This window comes from Dermacentor albipictus, chromosome 1, assembly GCF_038994185.2.
Source record: "Dermacentor albipictus isolate Rhodes 1998 colony chromosome 1, USDA_Dalb.pri_finalv2, whole genome shotgun sequence".
NCBI lineage: Eukaryota > Metazoa > Arthropoda > Arachnida > Ixodida > Ixodidae > Dermacentor > Dermacentor albipictus.
The window spans coordinates 447754122-447777513 of NC_091821.1; the positions used below are offsets into that span (position 1 = coordinate 447754122).

A 23392-nucleotide genomic window follows, 5' to 3' on the forward strand; every position below is an offset into this window, starting at 1 on the left:
CATCAAACAGAAATCATCATAAATCACGAAGAGAGAGAGAAAAAAAATAATATATATATAAAGATGACACACAAATGAGCACCTTATGGCCGTGAAAACAATTATGTAAATTACGTAAATTACATCACAAATTCGTAATTTTTGTTTTTCACATCATGTTTTTATCAGCTCTACATTGTAGGTCAGTCATATGGCTATGGCAGAGAAAGCTGACAGCGCAGTCCAGCAATGCAGCATGCGTGGGAATCCCAGAGTGGCGATGTGACCAGGGCATCAGTGAGAACATGCAGGCAGCTTCGGTGATAACTCATCACCCAAACAGTCCCCTAGTACTTTCGAATGACATCGAAACTCGCCTATACAGCTGCACTGATATTGAGTTATTAGTTGCTCCGAGTAACATATATCTGCAAAGAACTTTTTTTTGTGTATGTGCATGTACAAGAGTACAGCAGAGCCTCATACAAATGTCCCTGGATAAAGCAGTTTCTTGGCGCTTACGCTGCCCATACAGAGACCTGGCACAAAGGCTCTCCTATGTATAGCACTCCAGCTTGGTACATCATAATGCTGCTATGTTTTCACCAATTCTGTTGCACTTCTGATAAGCAGGTGACATAAATCTGGCGGTGCAAGCAATATGCATTTCACTGCGCAGGCATACTGTATTCAACAGGTGAATGGTCCTCTATTTCAATTGCTTAAGCTTCCCAGCGACGTGGAATATTGTGTTGCTCCCCACCAATCACCAACCCACAGCATGGCAGCCCCATCCGCAGCTAGTGCCTACAGCACCCAATGCAAGATAGGGGAAGCACGAGGCTGTTAGTCGCAGTAATAGTGATTACATATCTGAAAACCTCATATCGTGATATTTCCAATCAATATGTATTTCCACTTGGAACAAGAGGAAGTGACAGCTAGGTCTAAAAGATTGCAGCGAAGTCCGCAAAAATGGCCAGTAGAATTCATGCACAGAAGCCATCTAAAAGTTGACCTTGCCTAGTATATCCAGGGATGTAGGCCACAGTACTAGTAATGAGCCAGTGTACGAAAGAAGTTGCAGCAGCAAGTGGTGAACTAACATATACAGTGGCAGCTCGGTTTATGAATGCTTCTCTTCTTGAACAATTTCATTCACTAAAAGCAGTGCTTGCAAAATTTTACCTGGCTTCACGAACTATAGTTTGGTTCACAAGCTTAGTGGGCTCACGGAGATCCGATGTGTGACATTGTGATGATGTCGTTTATTCAGTTTTATATAAAAACCACTTTATTAATAATGATTTCACCTCAGTACTGACTTTCTAGCTTAAAATGTAAGTTTGGTGTTTGATTGCTCCAGTTCAAGAAGAAATATTCAATTAATAGTACTATGAAGTTTGCCAGGACTTCTTTGAGAACCACCACTCCAACCTAACTGCAACAAATGTGTTTACCCATGATGAATGACAATGTGGTTTTCACAGGCTTGTGCACCAGAGGAAAAAAACAAGCGTCATTGAACAGATTTCTTGCCAGAACTCAGCTTGCAGCTGAAAGACCAAAGAAGAAGGACACCCCTGAGTGAGATCCTCATGATGTACTTACTGAGTGACTCGCCCTTGAACCAATAACCAGCTGCTGCCCACCCACCTGCCTGTTTCTCCCACCAAGGAAGTGTGAGAGTGTTTGCATCCTTCATAAGTACTGAACAGTACACTTGTTTTGATTTATATTTGTGTTTGAATAAATTTTGCTTGAAGCCTTAGAGTCTGAATGGATTAAATGCATTCACATGGTTTTCCATGGGAAAGTCTGCTTCAGTTTGCGACCAGTTTGATTCGCAATCGGTCACGAAACGAATTACATTTGAGAACTGAGGTGCCACTGTATCATGTAGCAGACAAGGGTAGAGACTTGGGCACGTTGGTAATTCATCGTAACACAAGCACTGCGCAAAAGATGGGGATGACATAGAAAGACACACAAGGCACTGACTTCCAACATCATCCGTTGGAAGTAAGTTCCCTGTGTGTCTTTCTATATTGTCCCTGTATCTTGTGCTGTGCTTGTGTTATGATCTTGTAGCAGCAGTGACCACGCAGACTGTCATAAGGAGAGGTGCATACATGGAAATAGCTTGCGGGAATGAACAACCCTTGTTCACATGTTTATGTTCTGAGGGGATGTGGTTGACAGGAGTGTTTGCATAGCTATAGGAAACCTGGACAACTTAGAAGCAAGTCACGGAGAGGCTCACTGGTAGCATGTGCAGATATCCTTGTTTCCTTATCCTGTATCCTTGTTCACTAATCGCTTAGGCAATCATAGCCAGGGCTGTGCTAGAGAATGTCATAGCCTAGCAGTGGGTCATGCTGAACCAGTACTTGCATTGCATGGCGTCACACAGAGTCGACTTGCTTGACAAGGTAGAGTTCACAGCTTCCATAAATTGACAAGCAGCACACAAGATGAGGGAAATAAGGGGAGGTGAAAAGTGTAAAGGAAGATAGCTAGGACACAAAGCCCAATCTGCCACCAACCTTGGCTGTCACCTTAGCTACATGGTGGCCAAAATCCAGAATTGGTGCAAGGGTTGCTATGATGACGGCAAGGTCCTAGTTGTATGCAGCATGTACAGCATCACCAAGCTTCTATGGGGAAGTGTGACTTGGTTTGCTGAACAGAACTTATGAGCTTATCAGAACAGAGCTTATGACAGAACAGTAGTTGTTTGGACTGATGTAGAAACAGTTTTCCACGAAATACAGCAGTTGAGTTTTGAGACGCAACTGCAGTAAGACACAAGTGGACGAAAAGCAAATGTTCATTGTCCGAGTAGTATCGTTGTGTCTTGACTACTGCAGATGAAAGGGGAATGCTGCTAGTATAAACACTAAAAAGAATGGAGCCCCAGGATGGATCATTAATAGATTCCAGATGGTACAGCAGAGCTGCTGCAAAAGTAGGAGAGTGTACAGCTGAGTAGAAGGTGGGAAGCTTGCTGATACAAGTTTGGTAAGAGCTTGTCATGTTTTGTATCAGAGCATGTCTTTATTTGCACTTGAATGCCATGAATGCTCGTGGAGACTTTTGTCAGCCAGAAAGGAGATGAGCCACTGGGGTGAGGTGCAAGAACCAAGTCTCTGGGCAAGTTGCTGGGTCTTAGTTACAAATGAATTGCTGTCATCAAGCTAGACAACACTGGTCGGCAGACAAGAGCCCATGCTGTCATTGAACAAGTAGCAGGTGAAAGCAAGAGCATCCTCATAGTGGCTCAAGCTTGAGAAACTATAATGAGAATTTCGAAGAAGCTCTGGACCGTTGAGGTGAGAAGAGAGATTCTTGTTGGCAATTCACTCAAGACCTGAACACAGGTTGGATGCATTGTAAATGGGAAAGTAGGAAGACATGCCACTTGGGAGACATAGCACTTGCCCTTCCCTGAAGACAGGAGTGATGAGGACCCTTTCCTAAGCATTCGGGGAGAACTGTGCGATCAAATATAGTTTGGAAGAAAGACGAGACAGAAGCACATATGACAGATGCATCTTAAGCAAGTTGTGATGTCCTCCATTGCTAGGTTCATGCCTCAGCTCCCAGCCCACCTAGGTCATGTGTCAGAGGCTCATCCTGTATTCACGCAAAACAAAAAATATGAAAGCTGCCACTAAACTCAATTGAAAGTTTAGCATGTGCCCCGTCATCCTCCATTTGCTTGTATGTGTGTTTTTTTCTGCTAGGACAAATTTTAGAATCAACTGGAACCAACATTATCAGTAGATTTTCACTCTTACAAAGTGAAAGTTGTTCATAAGCAATCTCAATATAAAAACGATGCACCATATCCATCACCGTTGACAGAAAAAGCAAAACTAGCACTTTTTGGTCCACTAGCTCTGCTTGCTTTCATTTGAATTGCTGATCAGCCAAGTTCAGTATGTTTCAATTTACTTTACTTGCATTTTATCGCACCTTTCTGGATGCTGAGGTCAATATTGGTTGGCCTTATCTTTTTGTTCTCAGAACATTTGATAAAGTGATCATGCCAAATTTTTTCTTATACGCATGTGAGCCTAACAAGCTTCTTCTTTTTTATTTAGTTCGCAATCCCACTTGGCTTTCTCAGCCTTTGTTTGTTCTTCACATGCATTTTCACCAACACAGGTCAATAATATTTTTATGTTCCTTATTGTACAGTTACCGTTATGTTAAAGTGCTCTCGGTTGCCTCTCCCTGTTCCTCTGTGCATCGGGCCTTTAGGGGCAAATATGGGAATCAGTGAAACAAAGTTTCATCAATATTATTAGTAGTGCTATAACTAAAGTACTACCGCGAGATGCTAAATGAGAGAAATCCAAGTGAGGATGATGGCAGTTGAACGTTGTCTGATATTAGTACACATTGAAAGATGCATCAATTTACGCTTGCCGTTACCATTACAAATGTATTGTTACCAGAAAAACGCATTTTGCAACAGGTGCACAAGAGCACATGCACTTGTCAATTTCAAAGAAAAAGTAGGCTTCACTGCACAACACACTGTTAATGCCGTGAAAAAAGAACTCGCGCTAATGTGCGCCAACGTTCTCGTGTTTTCCTATCGTACTTCCTTATCTTCCTTTTTTATTGCAGCAAGAAGAATTAATTTATAAATAGGCCGAAACAATATTTTCAAAGAAAGATACATCCTCGGTAAAAGAGAAACAAATAGTTTGGCGGCGGCTTTAAATGAATGAATGAAAATTGTCTTTTTTCTGCACGGGTAAACGGGGGCATGCAGAGACTGTCGTAAAAAAATGATTTTATTAGAATGCATTTCTTCTTGCTGCCGCGAATGCAATGAATTACTTTACGTGTCTTGTTAAAGGAGAAGACACGGTCGCGATAACGATTAATTACGTAACGTGGCAATACTAAAGCCCATTATATATAGCACTGATCACACGTGCGAAATGTGCGAAAAGGACGACACCCGCAACAATATATAGCATACATCGATAAGTGTGCGGGTGCATTAGACACCGTGGTGCCGTCTGACAATTAACGGCACAACGGTGTGTCAATTCTTATTAGTATTACATTTCTTTAATCGCATAAGTTGTCAGAATAAAAATCGCGTTGTCACTTTCATTGCGACATGCACATTCTCGTAGTCGAAATTTTTTTAGCGTGCATGTATTGTTACGAATGTACGCGCGTTTCCAGCGCTAGTTCTGATACTGGGAGCATCAGCTGCCCTTTTTTCTGCGTATACTGTTCAAAGGCCAAGTTTATCTATACGGACAGCTGCTCTCAGCACGGACAGCAGTACATGTACGTCGGCTGCGGTAACCAATTCTCTGCGGAGGTGCCTTCTTGTGGACAGCGGCGCCAGAAATGTAGGTCGTTTGACCAAGAAGAAAACGGCGAAAGAATTCGACGTACAAGAAAGAAACTGGGCCGGAAGCGTGCACGACCGAGCAGTACTTCAAGAGGAAAAATGTATGCGATGTGAAAACCTTTCAGGACATGTGTATACTGAGATTTAAATTAACAGTGACGGCCGATTCCACATACGAGGTTACATGCTTCGCCCAGGTACGCGAGCTGTATCACTGAAAACGCCGGCGAAAAAGCAAAGTCGCAATATAACTAAAGTGTGAGCCGTCGTACAGAATAATAAAACAAGAAGCTGATCGACTTCTTCAAACGCGTCGATCTGAGGCAGAACGTAATACAAAAATATTAAAGCGTGCGGTTGCAGCTGTGGCTCTCTCGGTTAGAAATGACTACACCCAAAACTGACCCAACTGTATCGATTGGTACGCGGCGTACTACACGAAAGTAGAAAACTGCCCTCAAGACTGAGTGAGATGATTGGACGGGAGAAAAAAATAAAGTTGCTCAAGGCACGTACCCATGTTGAACAGCTTAAGGCAACTTTCTCCGCGACCGTCCGATGTTTACTGCCTGAATTGTGCGGATCTTTGCGGTGGATGGTTGATTCGTAAACTCGCGACAATACTGACAATAGTCCACAAGCTTCGCCTCGTATGGAAAAGCCGCTCCGCCGCCGCGCACGCAAGTGGGTTGGCACGAGACCCTCAAAACGTGGAGCACGAATCTACAACCATATGTTTACGACAAAGTTTCATAACAACACACTAGCAAAACCTAACTTAAAAACAACCTAATATTGTAAAATGTTTTTGTAAATTAGCAACTTATGCGTTATCTACAAAATTAAGTGTAAGCTACTCTGCAAACAATTACCTAAAAACGTTGCGTTTATAGTTTAATTAAATGCTACTAGATGACGCAACAATCTGTTTTAACTTTTTTTAGCATACAAAGTGTGTTCGCAAATGTTGTGAAGTCTTGCTAGTACTACGTTGTAGAAATGTCTCTGAAATTGCACTTCATATATAAATAAAACTAACTGTGCAATAAAGTAAAAAAAAAGTTTTTATATAATTTATTTACAGCGTAAGTGATGTCGAAAAAATAGCAGGTATTAGCAACACATTTTGAGTTGCATTTGGCATACATCTGGCCTCGCATTTTTGACGTACCCTGCTTCTTTTCCCATCGTGGACTTCTAAGGGCTGCTTTGACCGGCGAGTTTGGACAGTGCTTGCTACCTAAAGCTCGTGCACTCCAGCTTCTCTCCAATAATTTTGTCAGGATGGCCCTCTTTCGGTTACTCCCTGCTCGCACAGTCGTCCAAACTCAGGTGAGTCAAAAGCTGTCTCCACATCGCGGTCTCCGACTGAGCGCGTCCGCTCCGCAGGCCGACCTTCGTTGAGCGCAAGAGAGAGCCATCGGAATGAATGACTGGCGTTGACACTGTTAAAAGTGGGCTGAATTTGCGCGGTGGGCCATTGGTGACTGCACGCTAATCTAACGGAAGATTTCATTCATCAGCTACAGCTTGACGCAAATTGAATTAGACGCAGCACACACACTTTTCCTCGTTTTGAGGTCAACCAGGTCGACGCGCGTGTGTTCGTATTCGTGCTTCGCTGATTCTCTGATCGACGTGGCCTTTCGTTTCGTAAACATGCCGTCTTGGACACGCGAAACGCGAATTTCACGACTGGTTTAGTTTGGCCGTGCCGCGCCGTTCTTTGCGGGGCCGGCCGGTGAGGGGCCCGGTTTCCTTTCGCCGGCTTCTCTGAATCGAGCGTCCAAGCTGGTAGCGGGCCTTGCGCCGGCTCAGCGTAATGTATACTCTATGTTCCGTTTGATGTACCCAGTCGTGCACGCTCTGGATAGAAAGGGGAAAAAAAATAAGCACGGGTGTGTGAGTAGTACAGTTTGGGGACTGAAGATTTTCATGTCCCGATTAATGCACGCAGCATGGTCTCTTTCTTTTTCCTGCTAGAAGACCAGTCTGTGGGGCTACCCCGATGAGGAACGGGCTAAAAGGACTTGCCGGTGGCGCGTTTCACCGCACGTTCGTGCCCCCTCCCCCGCCCTCTGTGACACTCGTAAGCGTTGCGGGCGCTCCCGTGACGAGGTTGTTGATTCCGTTATACACGTGTGCTCTCCATAGCTTTTTTTCCTTTTCCTTGCGCCGCTGCATCACGCCTGTTGACGAAAACTCGCAGGTATACGATCTGCTGCGAAGAATACAATTTGTCAACTGTCTTACTGAAAAATTAAAAAAATAAACGTTTGATTTGCTACGCGGTGTCGTTCGCTCACAGCAATACGCGCGGTGTCACATACGCCCTGCGCTCCGGAGAACTCTTCCTTCTCGTGCCTGAGTCGCAAAGCACAAAAAAGAAATCCAGAAGCACTCAAAGGTGTTTGACCTGGCTGAGAATACAGGCATCTTGCTTTGGTTTACCACCTTTAGCTGAATTTTACCGTTGAATGTTGTGGTTAGTCGTTAGATGGACACGGCTGTTGAGTTGCACATAATCTGTGCTTATCAAGCTTTGTGATCTTTACCACATCCGCTAAAAAAAACCTTTGCCCGTGTTACTGATTACAGGTTAGGTGTGGTAATAAATGGATAACTGCCCCACTTTTTTTGTGTGAGTGTATTGAAGTAGGTCACTCACTCCCTTTTTCTTTTGCTATCAGGCTTGCTTAAATATGCACTTTAGTGTCTCCCATCTCAGTTCTTACTAACTCTGCTTAACAACAAATTCTCATATCTGAAGTTATCTGTGTCCCAGTAATGACCAGAGCAGTGACGTATCCAAAAATTTCACGTCACAGCTTCACATGCCAAAAATAGCCGTTATCAGGATTACGGAGCGCAAAAGTCGGAAGGGGTGATTGCTTCACGCTGTGAACTGCTTCTGCCGCGGAATGAGGAGAGAAGTGCACAGCTATCGTCTGATAAGCATTTACGCATGTAAGCACACGGAGAATGTGGGTCTTGACACTGCGAAATGTGATGTGCACTCTAATGCCATGCATAGGAACGCACACCAGTAGTACAGTACTTATCTTTAGTGCAATACCTGGCGTGACATTGGCTCATGCCTCACTTTGATCGCTTGCTATAGACTAAACATGCACGTTGAGGCTCATGACTGTGCTATAAAAGAAAAGGTAGCTCTTTGACCTACCTTGATTTCTTTATTTTTCTTTTTCTTTTTTTGCTTGTGTATGGAGAGATATGGAAACAAAAAAACTGGGGGTTTGCACCTTGAAGACCTAGAAGCTGTTGTGCATTATTCACTGTACCCAGATCTTGCTACTTTTGGTAATGTGAGACTGTGGCTAGAGGAGAGGCAAGGCCACTGGTGCAGTAATTTCTGGATGGATAATTTTTTTTTTTTCTGTATAACATTATAAGCCATTTGCTCTCATGTTACCTGTGTTAACCCACTTAGCACCAAGTCTACAGCTGAATGTGCCATGTTAACAATTTATGGTTCCAAGCACTAGCGAAAATAATGACCTTCAACATACTTCTTAAGAAGAAGCTTTTAGCTCAGGCCCAACTGCGAACCTATTCAAATACATGTAAAATGCAGAAATGCTTTTCTGGGATAACCCCTGCAACTACGTTAAGGAAATTTGTTTCATTTAAAACTGAAAGTTAAATTCTAGTGACTGTATGAAACTGAATTTTGATTTAGGACGCAAACTATTTTAATGAAAATTGCTGAAAATTAGTAAGTTAGAAAAAAAAATAGCAGCAGAAGCTTTACAAATCTGTAACACTGCACCAAGAACAGATATATCTGTTTTGTAAATCTTAGAGCATCGAAAGTGAGCATATCTGATATTAATTTGCAGTTTATGTGAATTTGTTGCATTTACAAGGGTCTTGCAAAAGTCCTATTCATAAATTAGTAATATATTTCACAGGGATGGGGGCAAAATGCGAAAACACCTGTGTACTTAGATTTAGGCGCTCATTAAAGAACCCCAGGTGGTCTAAATTTCCGGAGTCCTCCACTACGGCGTGCTTCATAATCAGAAAGTGGTTTCGGCACGTAAAACCCCATAATTTTCTTTTAAAATATTTCACAGGGATATATAATACATCGATTTTGTCTGCTTTAGATGTACTATTAGATGCAGTTTACAAAATTGTGATTTTTTTTTTTCATTGCTGAGTTGGAGAGTTGTAAACTTGATAGTCTCATTTTTTTATCATTTTGAAATTTTCGACAAATTTTGTTTAAAAATTGATAGCATAAATAAGTCTGCTTCCTGGACTCACTATGTATTAATTTTTTTTTTAAATCTTACATACCTCATCAAATTCAATGCAGGAAAAAATATTTTCTCCTTTCTTATGTTTTTAGATAGGAGCCTCCAAGCTAAAGGAAATTAAGGAAAAAATTCCTTAAGCTTCCTAAGAGCTTCCTCTTAGGACTTCTCACTAAAATTGTTAATTTGGGCAGATATATTGATCTTATTTGAATTTGTGCTTTTCTTGCACCTCATGGAAGTTGTAGATTTAAATGAATGTGCACGTCCAGGCCAGCTGGAACATAAGGCCATGCTGAAAGTCTCTAGATGGCAAGAATACCCATCGAATTACATTTTCCTCATTTTCTTTATGTTCTAAAAAAAAAAAGCCAGAGAAAGCCATGACAGCCTGCAGAAACGTCGTGACACAACCACAAATCACACTTATATAGGATCATAGGATAACTTAGCTAAAATCCCTCGTGCCACTGATTTGGCATTACGAAATCGGCATTTAGTTCGAATGGTATTAAATGAACACAGAATTTTCGGGCCACATTGGCGCATGTTTTCTGGGCTATTCTTCTCATCACGACTTCCACATTGCAAAAAAACTGCCATGTGAAAAGGTATTGTGACACGATTGGCCAGGAACAGAGTCCTATCTGAAGCTGCCGGATGTATAGAAAACCCGTCCGTATTCAGTACGTGCTGCTCTCTCAGCCCTGTGGCACAGAAGCAGCAGTCATGCAGTATTGTTGCAGCGTGCATTGCAGCACGAGCATGTGCAAGCATTCTCGCACAGCTGGAAAAAGGCTGTTGTCCTACCTGGAGCTTTTTGTATATGCACTCTGATTATATATGCAACTAGCATATTATACATGCTAGTTGCACTCGGTCACCTGGGAAACTTTCTTCTTTAAATTTGCACTGGTGGTTTTCCAACTGCAAGCCAGTTGCTTTAACTGCACATTTAGCAGGTTGTAACTTGCAAACTGGCACGGATACCTCAGTCACAGTTCTAAAATAGTCACTGCATAGCGAGAGGGCCCCTCGATTTCAGCTCAATTCTAAATTGTGCAGCTTGTTGCATTGCCAGATAACAAAACAAAACGGGTGCCTTTCAGCAGGACGCAGAAATAGGCAACACACACAAGCATGAACTGGTGTCAGCGCTAGAGACATACAGCGGCAGATGACCCACATTGCTCTGTGTGATTTCTGGCCAGAAAAAAAAAAAGTAGTGTTTCATATTTTCATATTTTTTCTGCTACTCCTAAATTTGAACTATTCATAAAGATGTGACACATCCTCCAAATAGGAATAGAAGTGGTCAACTGCGCACTCCTTTATTTGACAAGCTTTCAAAGTGTTATGCAGTGCTGAGAGGTGCTTGGTGTTGTGCTGTGGACCACAAGGTTGCAGGTTTGAATCTCGGCCACTGTGGTGGCTTCTTGAAGGGTTGTGAAGGGAACGGAGAGCACCTACGTGAATATTTTTGTGCAAGACACGGGCTGGTGTCATCTGGAGTGCAAATCAGACAGAAGGCAATGCATTTGTTTGAACTGCTGCAAAATGACCAGAGGTGTAAGCTGAAAATGAGTGTGCACTTTTGCTTGACAAATGTTACAGCCGATGGCTCTTTTTGCATACCTAAATGTTTCAACGTAAATATCATATTTTTCTTGTGTATATCTAAAAAAAATTTTAGTTGCATGATGTTTTTGGTAGAACTGATTTGAATAAAGTACCGGTACTGATGTTGTGATGGTAGTTGTACGCATGTAACATGCTATACTGTCAAAACCCAATTTAATATACCTATGGAAAGCTTACGCTAAGTACTGTCCTATGTTATGGAATGCTTCTTCCAGAGCTGAAATGAGGAAAAGTGAGAAATCCAAGGAATTGCCACCTTGCAACACTGCAGATTGGTGTGTCGTGAAAATGAGCTAAGCGCATGGTGCCCAGCAAACAGATGTGTGCAGGGTACCATACATGGCAGACTTTTACATGTTACAGAAAAAAAAAGCAACCGATTACAATTACAGGGACTTCTTTCAAAAGTGTAATTGATTACGGTTACTTCATTGTGCACACATACGGTAAATACAACGAGCTAGCCTGGCTCTTTCAGTGCCTCCTCTCCAGCCTTAACACATTGGTTATCTTCAATAAGAACTGCACTTCAAAAGTGTCATTGGTACTCTTCAGTCTCTTCCCTCGTTTTTGTATGGAGATATCTGCAGAAATACTGAAAGCTCGCTCAATGTGCGCGCTAGAGAAAAAGGGTGTGTTGTAACGTACGAACACTATGCTCACGAGACCGTGGTCCCTCGAAATGTCGTGATGCTCGGGTCTGGTCTTCCGGGAAATGTTGCGCTTCATTCGGCGAAGGTGCTCCCGACGGAGCGAGCGAAAATCGGAAAAGATTGTCATGAGGTAATTCCCTGCCATCAACGTTCGAAGGGGCCATCGCTTTCGAGCCATAAAGGCTCAGATTTAATTTGTCGGCCAACGTCGGGGGGTCCTCCCTCCGGCGCCTTTCACTGGTTAGCCACTTGGACTTGACTAAGTGTAACAGGCCCCGTTGAATGTTCACGTTTCTTAAAAAAATGGAAAACCTGGAATGTAAATTCATATAAAGCTGCATATTCTGCCTTAAAAATACTGTTCGTGTGTTGCAATCATAGAAATTGGTGTACAATGGAAGCTCAGTACAATCTTCACTGAGACTGGAAAATAAAACAGATAATCTAAGAATTGTATTATCTAAAGCAAGGTCTAAAAAGGCATGAGAATACGTGCAATCAGTGACAAGCTCAATCATAAAGGTTCGTATAGTGTCGAGTGATATTGCTTTGCATAACCGTTTTGTAGAACAGCACCAGTCGATGCTAAGCGAACCACTGCCAATGCACTTTTATTAAGCAGCATAGAAATGGTTTGTCAATTAGTGCCGAACTTTGTTTTCAGTGTCCGTAAAAAAAAAGTTATTCTGGAAGTTCAAAAGAAGGTGCCCCTTCCTAACTCAACTGAACAGCGAAGCACTGCCGCTTGCACAGTGTGTGTGTTTTTCCTCCAGTGTGGCTGGGGCTTAGCACGTTAGGTTGTTCATGGGTCTTTGAAATGTTTATAGGGACACTAAAGCAGGACAGTAAATCACTTTAAGCCAATAAAGTATTCCTTGAAAACTCTGTTCTCATTAACTTCACGATGATAGGTTGATTATTAGAAGAAAAATAAAGCTAAAAGTTTAATTTTTTACATTTCGTGCCGAAACCCCAACGCCGGTGCGTCAGTGTGATGTCACAGATTTCGAAGTATTCTTTCATGTTTGGGCAACGCTGACTCAGTAACAGTTCATGAAACTTGTCATATTTGATCTTTGGCTCCTTTAGGACGAAATGTGTCCAATCTTTACCACTGAAGAATTAACTGGGCCCTAGCAGGCGCTGTCAAAATCCATGGCCTTGCGGTGAGCTGGTGTGGGAATTTCAAGGCGGCGTCCCCACTCGTCTTTCGTGTTTTTCATTTTTTTTTTCGTGGCTTACCAGATGTCTCCTCGTGGTAAGAGTGGTGTTTTTGGAATTGTGGAAGCGCAATTTACTCGTGCAGAAGAAATAATTTTTCTCTTTAGAGTGCCTTTAAAGGGGTTCTGAACCATGCCCTGGGCTTGGTGGAAAGACAATCCCTGGATAGCATATGCTGCTCTAAACATCCCAGCCAAGTTTTGCAGTCATGCACGGCTTTTGGAGCTCGCAAGTGAAGCATGAAGTTGCCTTTCTGTAGAATTCTCTTTTATATAGAAGCCTGCTCCTCAGTTTTTTCTGAACGCGCTATTTCATAATATAAGGGATTCCCATGTGCAGCTGCTATTGGCCAGACGACAATCAAAAAGGGTGTTTGGATCAGCGCAATTCTTCCTACTGTTACTGTGTATATTTATTGATGCAGATTAATAAACAGGCTGAAGTTAGTGAAAATCTGCTATTGAATTTCTATAATTACATACTTTTGAAAGAAGCCGACCATCATCTGATCATGCTCAGCCAAAGCTGCCCGCTTAGAAAATAAAGTTTGGCCACTCGGCTTATCATTGTCGTGGCCATTGGGTCTCGCTAGTTTAGACTCGTTTTGAACACTCAGCTGGCCTCAAGCCACGCGAAACTTAATTTCAAACCACACGCACGCTTGCCAGTGTGCACTCACTCGTGGCCACTGGGACTAGACACCTTGGCAGACTGTGATTCAAAAATACGCAAGTTGAATGTGGCTATTATCTGTCGTTCAAGCTTGTGAAAGACATAGCCAGTCTGCACCACGCAGCACAGTCAGACTGGAACACATGAGCACAAGCACACACTCAAGCCCTGTTGTGCATAAAGCAAACTTCTGCGCATACACGCTACAGTTGTGTAGCTACGGTCGGCTACGTAGCGTAGATACTGTGGCTGCAGCAGGGGGCCGCAATGAGTCCACTGGCTAAGCGCACTGCAGTTCGCTGAGGACAGCCGCATTCGTCTTATGTTTGGCATGTCGTAGACGCTAAAATTCAACGTAGTGGTGTCTATGTTAACATCCAAAACCAAATTTGAGCTGCGAGCAACGGTGACATTCAGAAAACGGAGAATTGTGGGCACGCCACGCTCCGCCGTAATCTTCGCAGTACAAGGCATTGAAGGAGCGCAAGTACTACGAAGGGCATGTTTGATTGCCAGTAACTCTGCTTCTGCTGAACGTGTTGAAGTACTTTTTGGGGCGAAGAATTTTGAGATATACTAGTTTACCTTCACATGCATTTCTCCACTTCAATAAAAAGTGGTTCAGGGCCACTTTAAGCTAACACACTGGAATATAAAGCTATTAGTTTTAGAAATACCAGTGAAAGCCCACTGCTACAGTCGTATTATCCAGTTTTGGGTGACAATGTGATTGCAATAATCATATAAAGATTAATTGCTCCTATGGGACGTTGGCCAGGAAAAGAAGAAAGAAATCTATTAACTCAAAAGGCGTATTAAGCATGACCGCGTCAATGAGATTGCACTGCATATGAGCCACTAATTTGTCACAGATACATTGAAATATATGCGCTTAACGGCTAGCTGCTTCTGTCCACATCAAGAAGCTATGCATATATGGTACCAAGTAAAGCATTGAGGTGCAGCTCCTACCACCTATGAAGGCCATCTAAAAGTGCTTCCAATAAAGAGTGAGAAATTTATTACAAGAGAAGAGCTCAGAGGTCAGTTTTCAAAGAGATGTGTAAATCTGCAAGCCTGCCATATTCAGGCGATTGAGGCTTAAGTGCAAGACACTAGTTTTGGGAAGGAGGTAACCCATGTACAAGTTTGAGTCATTTTAGACACTGGAGATCTTGCCAAATTTGTGCTCAAAGCTGCATCACCCATCATAGCTTGTTTGATCAAAAATGTAACTGGTTACATGTAATTGGTTGCTGAAAAAAAGTATGAATTACAGTGTGCATTACTGAGTCAGAAAAATAATAGTTAAATTACAAATTTATCAAAAAGGTAATTGATTACAAGTAATTAATTACATGTACTTTGTTATGTATAAGTCTAATATAAGCTGGCATATTTCATTGAACCTACAGGCTTATATTAATGGCAAGTGGGTTTCACTCTCCTCACTATTTTTTCACGATGTTACAAAAGAAACTTGACAAATTATTAAGGGACAGAGCCACATTTCTTGTCAAGTGTGTGTCCACCTGAATGTCGACATTGCTTAATCTTAACCTTAACTTAAATCTTAACCTTAACAGGCACAATTTTCTGTTAAGAACAGAAACAGTCTCCATGGGCTTGTGTTGGAAAATGTTAGTTGTGTCATGGCTATTGTGCATCTTTCTACGCGTAACTAGGCTGTGATATTAAAGTAATGGATGTTCTAAAACTGTTTCGACAAGCCTGTTCCAGCTTTATAAAACAATAAAGGTAGCCGACCAGTGTTGACTGTAACAGAAGTACTAAGGCTCTTTGTCAACAAACAGCAAAGATGAATGAGTCTGGCCCTTTTTTTCTTACCAGTTAAAGAATGTTGAGCTTGCGTTCTTGGCACATGCTTGGTCTGAAAATAGACTGACCTACATTGCCTCACGTTTTGAGTGCACTAAGTCAGTCGCACAGGTATACATGTTTAGCGTTTGTGGGGGAGCCGTCGTGGTTGCTTAGTGGCTTTGGTGTTGTGCTGCTAAGTATGAGGTCGTGGGATAAAATCATGGTCCTGGCGGCCACATCTTAATGTGGGCAAAATGCAAAAGCACCGATGAACTTAGATTTAGGTGCATGTTAAAGAACCCACGTGGTCAGAATTAAACAAGCATTCCCCCTTACAGCGCGCCTCATAATTAGACCATAGTTTTGGCATGTAAAACCCCACAATTTAATTTACCTTTGGTGATGGCTAGACTTGGTGGCCTTTACCTTGGTGCTAAGACACTTTCAGTTTGTGCAAGACAGCCTCTTTTTAGACATTTCTTTAATGCAGTACAGCCATTATAACAATATGCTTGTGACCTGCAAAATGGTTCATTCAGGGTTCGTACACCCCTTTGAAATTCTTGAAATACCCTTGAATTTGAAAAGAGATATTCAAGGGCCGCCTTAAAGCTCCTTGAATTCCTTGGAAACTGGGGTTGCGGGTGACTTTTGAACATTCAATGTAATAAACTCCCCATAGGGGCTATGTCTTGAACACTGTCTATCGAGAAATTATCAGAGATATTTTCTTTCCAAGAGAGAGAGAGCAAATGATAAATGAAAGGTAGGGAGGTTAACCAGGACTGAGTCCGGTTGGCTACCCTACACTGGAGAAAGGTAAAAGGGGATGGAAAGATTAAAAGAAGAAGAGAAAGTCCACTGGGAATATCATTCGGTCATTCAGTCTGGATCACAGACGCTGACTCATTCTGGTAGCTTTCAAATTTCACAGCAGTGCTTTTGTGGCCTTTTGTATCTGCGATATGTGAGGCCATGGTCCCAAAATCTTGTTCAAAGTGAACGGCTTTCTGATTGAGAGCTGTTCAGAGGTCATGTTTTTCATTTTCAAAAGATGGGCAGTAGCACAGTAGCTGTTCTATAGTTTCCTCGACACCGCAGGCATTGCATTCGGTGCTATCAGCCATTCCAATCAAAAACGTATATGTATCGGTGAATGCAACACCCAAGCGTAAGCGGCACAGCATTGTTTCCTCATTACACGGAAGCCCTGGTAACATCCGCAGTTGCATAGATGGATTGAGGGAATGCAATCGATGTTGAGTGAATTCAGGTGCGTGTCACTTCTCCAATGTCGTACGGTGCGCTAGCTTGCTTAAGTGTTGGGCTGCGTCAGTCTGCAATAAAGGTACAGAAACAAGGGTTGTTCCTTCGTGTGCTTTCCTAGCAGCTTCGTCAGTGAGGTCGTTGCCAGAGATACCGCAATCACCAGGCAGCCACTGAAACACGAAGTCGTGTCCTTTCGCGATCATATGATGGTGCATTTCTCATATCTCCGACACGAGTTGTTCACAGGACCTGCGATGAAGAGACGACAGAAGACATCGTAAGGCCGCCTTCGAATCGCAGAATGTCGCCCGCCAATTAGCCAGTTGGTTATTAATATAATCAATGGCACCTCGGAGGGCAACAAGCTCCGAACCGGTCGATGCTGTCAAGTGACAGATCTTGTATCGGATGCTTATTGATCGTTATGGTATAACCACTGTGCCAGTGGAGTTGGTCTGAGTGGAAGAGCCATCCGTATATATGTGGACTCGGTCAAAGTAGAAAGCGTGCAAACAATCCAGAGCTGCTTGCTTCAAGGCCAAGGTAGGCAGGTCGGTCTTCTTTCTTATCCCTGGAACTGTAAGATGCACTTGAGGTTGTTTTAAACACCACAAAGCTGAGGTTGAACGTGCTGAGGGTGTGAAGCTCGAAGGTAAGGAGGCACGATGGATGTTTACCTCGTTGGAAAAGGATGCCTGTGGTCGTCGTTCTGCCAGGCAGGCAAGAGAGCTTGATTGCACATGTGAAACATGAGGAACATTGGCCTTAAGTGCGTCGGTGCTAATGTGTGTCATGATCGGATAGTCTTGACCCATTATAATGATTCCTGCTGTTGAGGCGCTCCGCGGAAGGCCTAGGCAAACACGTAGTGCCTGTGCTTGCACACTCTGAACTTCTAGAGGATTTGACTTGCATGTTTTAGCAAGCACGGGAGAGCTATAACGTAGGAATCCGATAAAAAGCACTCAATATAACTGTAGCATGGAGCCCACTGAGGATCCCCATGTTTTGCCGGCGATGAACTTGAAGACGTGAACAATAGATGCGAGCTTCAAGTGGGCAACTTGAGGGCTCCAAGAGGGGTCCCGGTCGACAATGGCACCCAAAATCCGATGATTTCTCTTGTAAAAGATAGGCTGGCCATTAATGCATACTGGATAACGAGGCATTGCTTTTCGCGTAAAAGCGACTAATGCACATTTTTGTGTTGAGATGGTAAGGCCTTATGTGTGAAGATAGCAGATGCCTGTATTGCTGCTTTCTGTAGCCTTGCACAAACCTGCAGGCGAGTGACCGCTAGTGTCCATATGCAAATGTCGTCAGCGTAGATTGAGACACTCACTGTTTCCGGTAGGGATTCAGCCGGCCCAAGAAGCGCGAAGTTGAAAAGAATAGGGCTTAGAACACTGCTTTGGGGAACGCCTATCTTCCGTACGTATCAACAAGGACCTCTGTGTCAAGTTGTTCCTGATCCATCGATATACTTGCCCTCTTAGTTCAATTGTCAAAATTGGTCTAGAATGGTTTGATGGGAAACGTTGTCCTAAGCGCCTTTCACGTCAAGGAAGAGTGCTACTGATAATCGCTTCCGAGATTTTTGTTGTTCTACAGATGATACTAGATCGATGACACTGTCAGTCAATGAACGACCGCTTCGAAATCCCGCTATAGTGTCAGGGTAAATTTTGTGGTGTTCAAGGTACCATTCGAGATGCATGAGGATCACAAGTTCCATGAGCTTCCAGACGCAGCTGGCAAGAGCTATAGGCCGATACGATGCCAGTTCGAGCGGCGACTTTCCTGCTTTTTAGAAACGGTACCAGGCGGCTGCGTTTCCATTCCTGTGGTACGACACCATCTTGCCATGAACCATTAAAAAGGCTGAGGAGTTCTCTTCGAGCTTCTCGACCTAGGTGGCGCAAAGCAGTATATGTTATGCCATCGGGTCCTGGTGAAGACGAACACCTGCAGAGCATCATAGCAGCTTCTAACCCTTCCATAGAGAATGGAGCGTTTATACTTGCATCCCATGGGCCGGGGATGTTGCCGAAAGCCATGTCAGGGACTAAAATTGTGCTGCTGGTGACTTTCACACAAAATTCCTCGGCAACGTCTAATCTCACGGCAATTTTGATAGAGAGCAAGGGCGTTAAAAGGGTGTCGTTGCTGGGGGCTTTAGCAAAGACCCCGTAGGGTATGCCACGCATGGGACAATGGCTTGAGGGGGTCCAGTGACTCGCAAAAGCATTTCCATCTTTGATCCACTAGCTTATCTGTTCGGCGTTTTATCTTCTTTTGCAAGCGCCGAGTTTCTCTGAGGTCAAGAACTGACTTCGTGCACCTGTACCTCCTTTCTGCTCGGCGACGTAGTGCACGAAGCCTTTTCAATTCAATGTTATCTCTGTACGCTTTGATCAATGTGTGGAGCAGCGTGTAGAATCTTGCATTGTGTCCGCAATTATGTCTTCTAATCTACCTGCAATATGTTCCTTGCATGCGTCTTCTACACGACCTTGAAAGATTGACCAGTCGATTTGGCGAGATACAATCGGTAATGTGGCGTCTAGTCCATCAATTCTTACATATGTCGGAATATGATCACTTCCATGGGTTTCAATATCAGTGAACCACTGCACGCTCAAAGTCGGGCAACATGACACCAAAGTCAATCAAGGCAGCTGCTGTACGTTGTTCCTCACAGAAATGTCAGGCTTCCGTCATTTAGAAGACACAGGTTGTGGCCTGATACAAAGGATATTAGTGACCCGCCCCTCGAATTTATCCTGGAGCTTCCCCATATATGGTGGTGAGCGGTTATTGATATTCAGTGCAGTGGCTCGGCACCATCGAATCCCTCTCCACTTGAGCATGCTCCTTGCCTCTTGTGAGCCAATTAGATAAGACAAGCCGTTCAGTGCAGGCAATGTTATTCGTTTTTCAAGCAAACAGAAGTGACCTCCTATGAACGAGGGGAGCATTTGATTGGTTTGTTCAGACAACCCTGCAGGTGACCGCCCGATGCTTACGTCGGCGGTTACGCAAATTTGACGTCAGGAGATTGGAATAAAAACATAGTGGAATAGTTTTACGTTATACGGCCCCAGCACTTGCAAAGCACTTCGAGCTGATGGTGTCTGTAGCTTGACCAGAAGAACACGAATAGCACTCACCAGAGAGCTGATCATGACAACATTTTCTTGATCTTGTTCCGTCAATTTATCAGGAACAGTCGAAGTGTCCCTTGCTGTAGAAGTCTGATTTCGCTCAGTAGGAGCATGTAGCCTCGGGAGTGCAGGTCAAGCATCAGCAGCCATGCTGTTTGACGCACCTTTGTCCTTTGGGCTGACTGCATTGGGCCTGGGCAGAAGAGTGGGTGGTAACTTAAGTGGTTGGCATTCTGCAGAGGCTTTGAAGGTTCTTGATCGAAGTCGGTGAGATGAGTGGTCTGTAACCATTTTCTTCAATATTTTGATTTCCTTTCGAATCAAAGGGCATTCCTTCTAGGATGCATCGTGAGGGCTGCTGCAGTTTGTGCACTTCAGCACACTGGCCTTGCACGTGTTTATGGTATGGGGCCCAGTGCAGCGAGAACAGACGGTAGTGTTATTAAACACACTACTCGCATGGCCAAACTTCATACACTTCCAGCACTGCAGCGGTTTTGGTATAAAGGGGCGAACTGCGTATTCGAAGGGGCCCACTTTTATATGTGATGGGAGGAATTCGCCCTTAAATATGATCTTAACACACCGTGACATGACGAAACACGTTTGTGATGATGGTGTTTTCTGTAGCTGGCTAGATTAAGATCGATAGATTGGAGTCGACAATAGTCTCCTCAACATCGTAAATTATGCCAGTACTGACTTGCTTGCCCAGCGGAATATGAGGGCGGACTTTCACTCCGTCAAGTTCCATGACTTTGTGCAAAGAATCCAACCCAGCCACGTGTTCTCCGTCAATCGCTAGCATGTTCTTATGGGTGTTCACTCTGATGTTTGATTTCATACGGAACCAGTGCCTCTAGATGTGAAGACACGGCTTGCCTGTTGAGACGTCTCAGGTTGTCAGTGGAGAGAATTGGCACGAACAGGATGGTGAGCGCCTCCGTATTTTATGAAGATCTCACGGTGGACTCACTCGAATTCGATGATGCACTGAGAAACCTTCGATTTGCTTTACGACTCCACACCAGCTCGAAAGTGTCATCACAAGATTCTTCGCGGCTGACATAGTGTCGGCGCTATCAGTGCTGCTGTCGGTGCTGTTGTGCTTCCTGGAGGCAGCCGCAGCGGGCACTGCCGAGTCCGGCGGACGTGCGTGAGACTCCATCTGGCCTCCATGGAGCTAGACAAAGCCAGATCAAGTGACAAAGCTATGCCCCTATTTTTGTTGTTTTGCTAAATGGCTCACACCACAGCCATCATGGCTCCATTTCCCTGGCGAAAGAGTAAGTTTCAGCCTTTTGGCTTTAATGTGACGAGTGTCTTTGGCTGAAACCGGACACTGCTAACCATCACACTAGAAGTTGATTGACATCACTACAATGGGAAAGTCTAGTTTGAAAAGTTACTTGAAGATCTCGAACCGTGCCTTGTACTTCGCAACTGCTTAGCTGCAATTTCTTGCAGCTAAGATGAGCGAGATGTCACTATTTTTCAGTGTACGTGTATGAATAAGGTTTTATGGCCTTTGTCAGCCTTGAAATCCTTGAATTGTCCCTGTCTTTTGAGTGGAACATTCTATACCATCTCTGTTGATTGTGCAAGTCACTTTGTTGTCCAGATTGTGCACCTTGGCGCTTGCAACAGGGCATTCTAAACACATTCAGCAAAAGAGGACGTTTATTTGAAACATGAATTCAGGAGATACCTATTGGAAGAAGCTGCTCTCTTGCACATTTTGTTAGGCTGAACGTGCAACTCCAGCTGCCCTTATGGCATTGAGGTACATGCTAATACCATAAATCAATGTGTTGGTCCATTTTGCCTGCTTAGGCTATTGCTTTCCTTTAGTTTTTTTTTTTTTTTTCTTGCATAAGGGTGGGGTGGGGCTTCGCTGCTGTGGTGTCTGCACCCTACCATGCGGTCTTTCTTGGAATGTCAACGGGTGCTTCCTATGTGCTCAGTGGGGGCTGTGGAGGGCTGTGATGGTGTTGCTGCGATTATTCGCTGCAAAGCAACAAGTCAGCCGTTTGCGGAAACCTAAATTCCTTCAATGTACAGGCAAATTTATCATAATGTCTTCACTATGGAGGCATTCACAATACATAAGCAAGATAGGAATTGTGCTGGGACATAAGGAACTGCTTGTTGCACAGATCATTAATGTTTCCAGCTGGGTTATTTTCATAGCTGTTGCACAAAATTGAGAAGTTGCTGGCCTGTTAAGGTTAGAGGCTTCACATGTGGAACTCGACAGGCCTTAGGCTTCACGTGATGTTGCTTAACTTGATACCTGAGCTATGGCAAATCAGGTATTTCCTTAACATCCTACATAAATTGCTATTATCACTTTATATCTTTACCTGTCTGGAGCTTCACTGAGATTAGTATGAAACATGGTAATGTAGGAATTGTTGAAGGTTTTACAAATCTAGTTTACTCTCTTGTATGCTTCTTTCTGGCTTCATAGTAGGTGAAGTGAATGTAGCGGAGTTATAAGAGGGTGCTGACTTAGGCTGGTGGGTGCATATTGTGAACATGAGAAAACAGTGCAAGCAAAGGCGCTTTATTGTTCCGTTTGTTTTAACCTTGCAATATTCTCTCATGATCATACCACAATTGATGAGCAATTTAAATTGCTGCATCTTCAGATTTATTGTTTAGTGTATCCTTTTGTTTTTTAGTAGAATTTATGTACACTGTGTGTAAAACAAGGACGCTGTACGAAAAAACTGGGCTGCCTCCAACAATGTGACTTTAAAACTTTGCCAAGGAGTAAAAAAAATGGTAAAAAGGAGCATTCAGCTTTGATAACCACTCTATGAGGTGCTGAAAGGACCGCCTGTAAAAAAGAACATTTACCAACTCATTTTATTGGCATATTCAATGACTCGCAGTATCTTTTCTATTCCATGTATTTGGACTGCTGTATGCTGTTTTCCTCTGGTAGTTCCATGACATGTTCCATAAGCTGCACTCTTAGAAGCACACAAGAAACCTTTGCCATCTGCAGACAAACATAACCAGCATAATTGCAACAAACTCCTTACTCCCTGTATTGTCATATGCTACAGGGGTTGCTTATGAAGGTGTATGGCTCCACCTTTTCTTGCCACTTCCTGCAACCTCTTTGCCAAGTGGCCATGTTCTCCCTTTGTTCATTGCTGAAAGTGTACGCATGTGCATTAGCCAGAGCCACGAGCATTTCTCATGCCTCATTGACAGCATAGGAAAAACAGAAAGAAAAGAAAGAAGGAATGAAACCCCTGCTTTCTATTCTGAAGCCGCCCAGGGGGAGCCTGCAGA

At 43.4% G+C, this 23392-nt stretch overlaps 2 protein-coding genes and 1 long non-coding RNA gene across 9 annotated transcripts in view; 2 read left to right on the top strand and 1 right to left on the bottom strand.

Moving 5' to 3' along the window:
- Positions 1-1750, top strand: part of LOC135915319 (uncharacterized) — a 58083-nt gene extending 56333 nt beyond the window's left edge. For all 6 annotated transcript variants that reach the window (XR_010568593.2, XR_010568592.2, XR_010568595.2 and 3 more), the window contains one exon: positions 1470-1750. This is a non-coding gene — a long non-coding RNA (uncharacterized lncRNA). The remainder of the gene's footprint in view (positions 1-1469) is intronic.
- The window catches only part of LOC135915316 (secernin-2), a 122602-nt gene extending 116530 nt beyond the window's left edge, over positions 1-6072 (bottom strand). For both annotated transcript variants that reach the window (XM_065448352.1, XM_065448353.1), the window contains exon 1: positions 5882-6072. In XM_065448352.1, coding sequence (XP_065304424.1) covers positions 5882-5885 — 4 coding nt within the window. In that variant the 5' untranslated portion in view covers positions 5886-6072. The remainder of the gene's footprint in view (positions 1-5881) is intronic.
- A 462-nt stretch (positions 6073-6534) lies between these two features.
- kdn (citrate synthase) overlaps positions 6535-23392 on the top strand; it is a 56099-nt gene continuing 39241 nt past the window's right edge. The window contains exon 1 of the mRNA XM_065448351.2: positions 6535-6697. Coding sequence (XP_065304423.1) covers positions 6650-6697 — 48 coding nt within the window. The 5' untranslated portion in view covers positions 6535-6649. The remainder of the gene's footprint in view (positions 6698-23392) is intronic.